The 4,871-nt window shown below is 43.1% G+C and overlaps 1 protein-coding gene across 1 annotated transcript; it reads left to right on the plus strand.

The window, feature by feature from the left end:
- The first annotated feature begins 753 nt into the window (after nt 1–753).
- LOC311137792 (F-box/LRR-repeat protein 14-like) lies at nt 754–3,501 on the plus strand. Its single transcript, XM_084172379.1, has one exon. It carries the CDS (start codon nt 1,309–1,311, stop codon nt 2,518–2,520), a length of 1,212 nt encoding a protein of 403 aa, XP_084028505.1. The 5' UTR covers nt 754–1,308; the 3' UTR covers nt 2,521–3,501.
- Nucleotides 3,502–4,871: the final 1,370 nt, after the last annotated feature.

A 4,871-nucleotide genomic window follows, 5' to 3' on the forward strand; every position in this document is an offset into this window, starting at 1 on the left:
AAACGTTGGCAAAGCGTCAAGTCTATAAAACTTAGTGCACTGTGTTCGTAACAGATTTGTAGTTTTGGGAACAGAAATATGTATTGAGATCAGATGTTTCATCGATGAGACAATGTGTAGAAGATTGACCCAGTTTCACCCAGATCCATCCTTTCCCAATTCCCGCAACTGGACTTCCTCTCACTACCATATTTGGTGGTGAGAAAAAGTTCTAAACGGACCGTTTATAGCCCATGTGACGTGTCTGTGTTACGGCTTCTGTCTGTGGGGAAATGTGTTCAGGTATTTTATGAAATTTCCACTGGCTATATGGCACCCTCAGAGCGTTACATTATGCTCTTTCACACCGAGGCCTGGTGATTATCGAGGGGGAATGTGTTGGAAAGATTTTTTAAATACTGTGAGGAAATATTATAATTCACAATGGATTATAAACTAAAAGTCGCTTCCAGAGTACCGCTACCTTGTAGTGAATTCGGCGAAACCATCACCAAAAGTGGTGTTCCTAAAAAAGGTTATTATCTTTAAAATAATAGTTTTACATTTCTAAGAAAAGTGATTATGTATAACATATCTAACTTTGTAATATTTATGTTGTTAAATCCGGCCAATTACATGTATTACGTCTTCTCATATTAATGTCAAATTGTTTATGTGGATTGTTTTTGTAAGCCCCCCCCCCCCCCCCCCCCCACCCCACCCCACACACACACACACACACACACACACACACTGCTGTTCCTGCATCGTCAGTTTGAAATGGTTGGTCAGACAAAGGCAGCACAGCACAGCAACGGAAGAAGCGCCATGAATCCCACAACAGAACCGAAATGCTAATAGAAACTTTGCCTTTTTACCCATGACACAGAAGAAACAGATACTGCGGGTTTTCAGAGATACATTTTCACTTTTTATTTTAAAAATGAACGATCGACTGGATCCAGTTGAAGAACGACAACGGTCATCTGACTTGAAAATGGGTAGAGTCGCCTGACGTCTCTGTTTTCCGCCTTTTGGTACGCTAGATAGCTAGCCTAGGCTACTAGTCAGCCAAGCTAACGTCAGCTAGTTATCTACGTTTTTATGGGAAGTAGTTAGCTAACTATCTCAGTTGATTGGAATAATATAACAACCTGAACACTAAGCGTTGGAATTTCAGATATGCATTATGTAAAGATGGCCTGGGATGCCTGGACTTTGAACATGTTATTTTCCTGAGTAATATTAGCTAACTACGCTAACAGTTAGCTAGCCTACTCGAATAATCGGATACCTGGTTAGTTCTGGCTAACCTCTCCCTTTCCAAACATGTTTGAAATGGAGACACACATATCTGGCCTCTTCCCAGAAATTGTAGCTATGATTTTCAGTTACTTGGACGTAAGGGACAAAGGTAGGGTGGCCCAAGTGTGTGCGGCCTGGAAGGACGCTTCGTACCACAAATCTGTGTGGAGGGGGGTGGAAGCGAAGCTTCATCTGCGGAGGGCCAATCCGTCCTTGTTCCCCAGCCTCCATACCCGGGGCATCAAGAAGGTCCAAATTCTCAGCCTGCGGCGCAGCCTGAGCTACGTAATCCAGGGGATGCCAAACATCGAAAGCCTTAACCTATGCGGCTGTTTTAACCTTACGGACAACGGCCTCGGACATGCTTTTGTTCAGGACATCCCGTCCTTGCGGGTCCTCAACCTCAGCCTCTGCAAACCAATCACAGACTCAAGCCTGGGCAGGATTGCCCAGTATCTGAAAAACTTGGAGGTGCTGGAACTCGGCGGCCTCAGTAACATCACCAACACAGGCCTTCTGCTCATCGCCTGGGGCTTGCACAAACTCAAGAGCCTTAATTTGCGGAGCTGCAGGCATGTGTCAGACGTGGGCATTGGTCACCTGTCTGGGATGACCCGAAGCGCCGCCGAAGGCTGCCTCTCTCTGGAGCAGCTGACCCTGCAGGACTGCCAGAAGCTGACTGACCTGTCCCTCAAACACGTCTCCAAGGGACTGGCCAAGCTCAAGGTGCTCAACCTCAGCTTTTGCGGAGGAATATCAGACGCCGGTATGATCCACCTGTCAAACATGACTCACCTGTGGAGCCTCAACCTGCGGTCGTGTGACAACATCAGTGACACGGGCATCATGCACCTGGCCATGGGGTCTCTACAGCTTTCCGGCCTTGACGTGTCCTTCTGCGACAAGATAGGTGACCAGAGCCTGGCCTACATTGCCCAGGGGCTGTACCAGCTCAAGTCTCTGTCCCTGTGCTCCTGCCACATCAGTGACGACGGGATCAACCGGATGGTGCGCCAGATGCATGAGCTCAAGACGCTGAACATCGGGCAGTGCGTACGCATCACTGACAAGGGGCTGGAGCTGATCGCCGACCACCTGACGCAGCTCACCGGTATCGACCTGTACGGGTGTACCAAAATCACCAAGCGGGGTCTGGAGAGGATAACGCAGCTCCCGTGCCTTAAAGTGTTGAACCTGGGACTCTGGCAGATGACGGAGAGTGAGAAAGTGAGGTGAAAGCCAAGCTGGGAGGAAGAAGTGGGGGTTTTCACTGTGGAAGGTGTATTATTTTTCATCCTCATAGAATACGTGAGCGGAACAGCGTGTAGACTATTACATTACCTTTTAATAACTATAATACTGTGACCTTAATTTTAGTAGAAGGGATCAACCCTTTTTAAACATTCACTGTCATAGCAGTATTCCACCCCTTGTTTTGGTATAATTGCTTTCTCTCTTATTTCAGTGTTAACTATCCTGTCATTGTATCACAAGGTTTTTACTAGCTACCTCGTTTATTGAAGAAACTGGAGTGCCTGGGACACATAACCCCAATGTCTTTACATGCAAAACGAGGAAAAAAATATGGAATTTCTGCCACATTTTTCAACCTTCACTTTAACTGTTTACTAGTATTGATGATAGACAACTCATGCAAAACAACTATGTTCTAACACAGTCCATCTTAACACTGCACATGAAGGCCTTAACGCCTTGGATTGAAGCTTTTACTAAGGGATTTCTTCAGCCGAAGTATTTTTCTTATGTTAACAAATATATATTTTTTATAACGAATGGCTGTAAGCCTGAACATTGTACTTCAAATTGAAGTGAATTGTTTGGTTTTGAATTACACCTTTTGAATTGGTAGTTCCCATGCCTGAGGAGTTGCACTGTATCAAACATTGTAATCTGCCTTTCCTATTTCCTTCTTGTAAACATGAACAGTGTGGATATGACTGGGGTAAACTATCTGCCTTTTTCCACCTGAGGACTTTAGAATGGAGAGTGGAAAAATACTTAATCTTGCCCTTGGTTATCAAGAACATGTATTTCAAGTCTGTATGCAACATCATATAACATCATATAAATAACCATCATATTTTCTCCTGTAAAGCCTTCAAGGAAAGATATTTGGCATGTTTGTTAAAAAGGGTAATTTAAAATTGTTTTATATTCATACAACAGTGATATTTATTAATAAAAATGCTGAATGTTTTTTTGGGGAGAAATTGTTTGTTTCTTTTGAGTTCTGTCGCCCATTTGCGGTTTATAGGAGGGCCTTACTATGTAAAAGCATGTAGTAAATATGGCAGAAGGTGCAGGGTGTTCAGAACATTAGTGCCCATCCCATTATCTTACTCTATTAAAAATGATGTCTGGTCCAGAAACAACCATTAGGACCAGATTTACCAAAGGTTTTGGGGGTTGCACAACCAGTTTGACATAAAATCGGGCCTTTTCTTTCTATCCCCCTGGTGTTTTCAGGTCTGAACTTGATAGATTAAATTAAATGTTGGAGTTGGAGTGTTGGACCAGTAAATGAAAGGTCACTAGTTCGAATACCCGAGCCGACAAGATGAAGAAAATGTTTTTTTGTCATTGAGCAAGGCACCCAACCCTAATTTGCTCCAGGTGTGCTGTACTACTATGACTGACCCTGTAAAACAACACATTTCACTACACCTATCTGGTGTGTGACAAACCATTTTGTTTTATGTTACACTTAATTATGCTGATAAATATGCACATGGTGCTCCTGTAAACAAAAATCCCCACAGAGAGTGAAAGACTGATAGGATATGTTTATTTATATACAAAATGCAAATACTCAAACGTGTCTGTTTTGCTTTCTTTTTACATAGTTTACTTTTTTCATCATTAACACAGAAGGCAGTACATTTCCTTTACAAATGCAAAAGAAAGTAAAAAAATTTAATAAATGAGAACCATGACCTTAGAAGTAACCCCTTTAACAGCACTGTGTTCCTGAATGAAGAGTTTAAAACAAAAGTTATCACAGACTGGTGAGTCCACAGACATTAAGGCAAGGGCAGGGATACACAGGCTAGGGCCCTGTTCAACTTTTTCAAAAGACACGTTTTTTTCCTCCTTGAAATAAAACTGTTCTCATGACCTGGATAGGTGAAAGCTGACCAGTGGAACCCTTTGCTTTTACCTCTACGATTTTGTCAGGTCAGTAATAACTTCTGGAAAGGGAGATAGCCAGGATGTGATTCTAAAGTACTCTCTATGGCCTATGGACAAGGGACAGGATGAGAGAACCTAAATAGTAGCCTAGTATCCAACTCTGGTCCTGGAGACAAAGCTGATTTGTAGGTTTTTATCATTGTTCAACCATGGACAGATTGACATAGAAATGTACTGTACAGAGCCGTTCTAAATGCCAGAGACTGGCAGAGGGATGTCTGTTCTACACAATACAACTATCTCTAAATCAGGCCACTGAATACGCCTCAGGAGAACCATGGTTGGAGACTGTTCTGTCCTCAAGGGTCAGACTACTGTGTGAGACAAGTGGAGAACATAGGAACACAGTCTAGGGGGCATCATTCTCACAAACACTC

This window comes from Coregonus lavaretus (assembly GCF_964263955.1).
Source record: "Coregonus lavaretus genome assembly, chromosome: 11".
NCBI lineage: Eukaryota > Metazoa > Chordata > Actinopteri > Salmoniformes > Salmonidae > Coregonus > Coregonus lavaretus.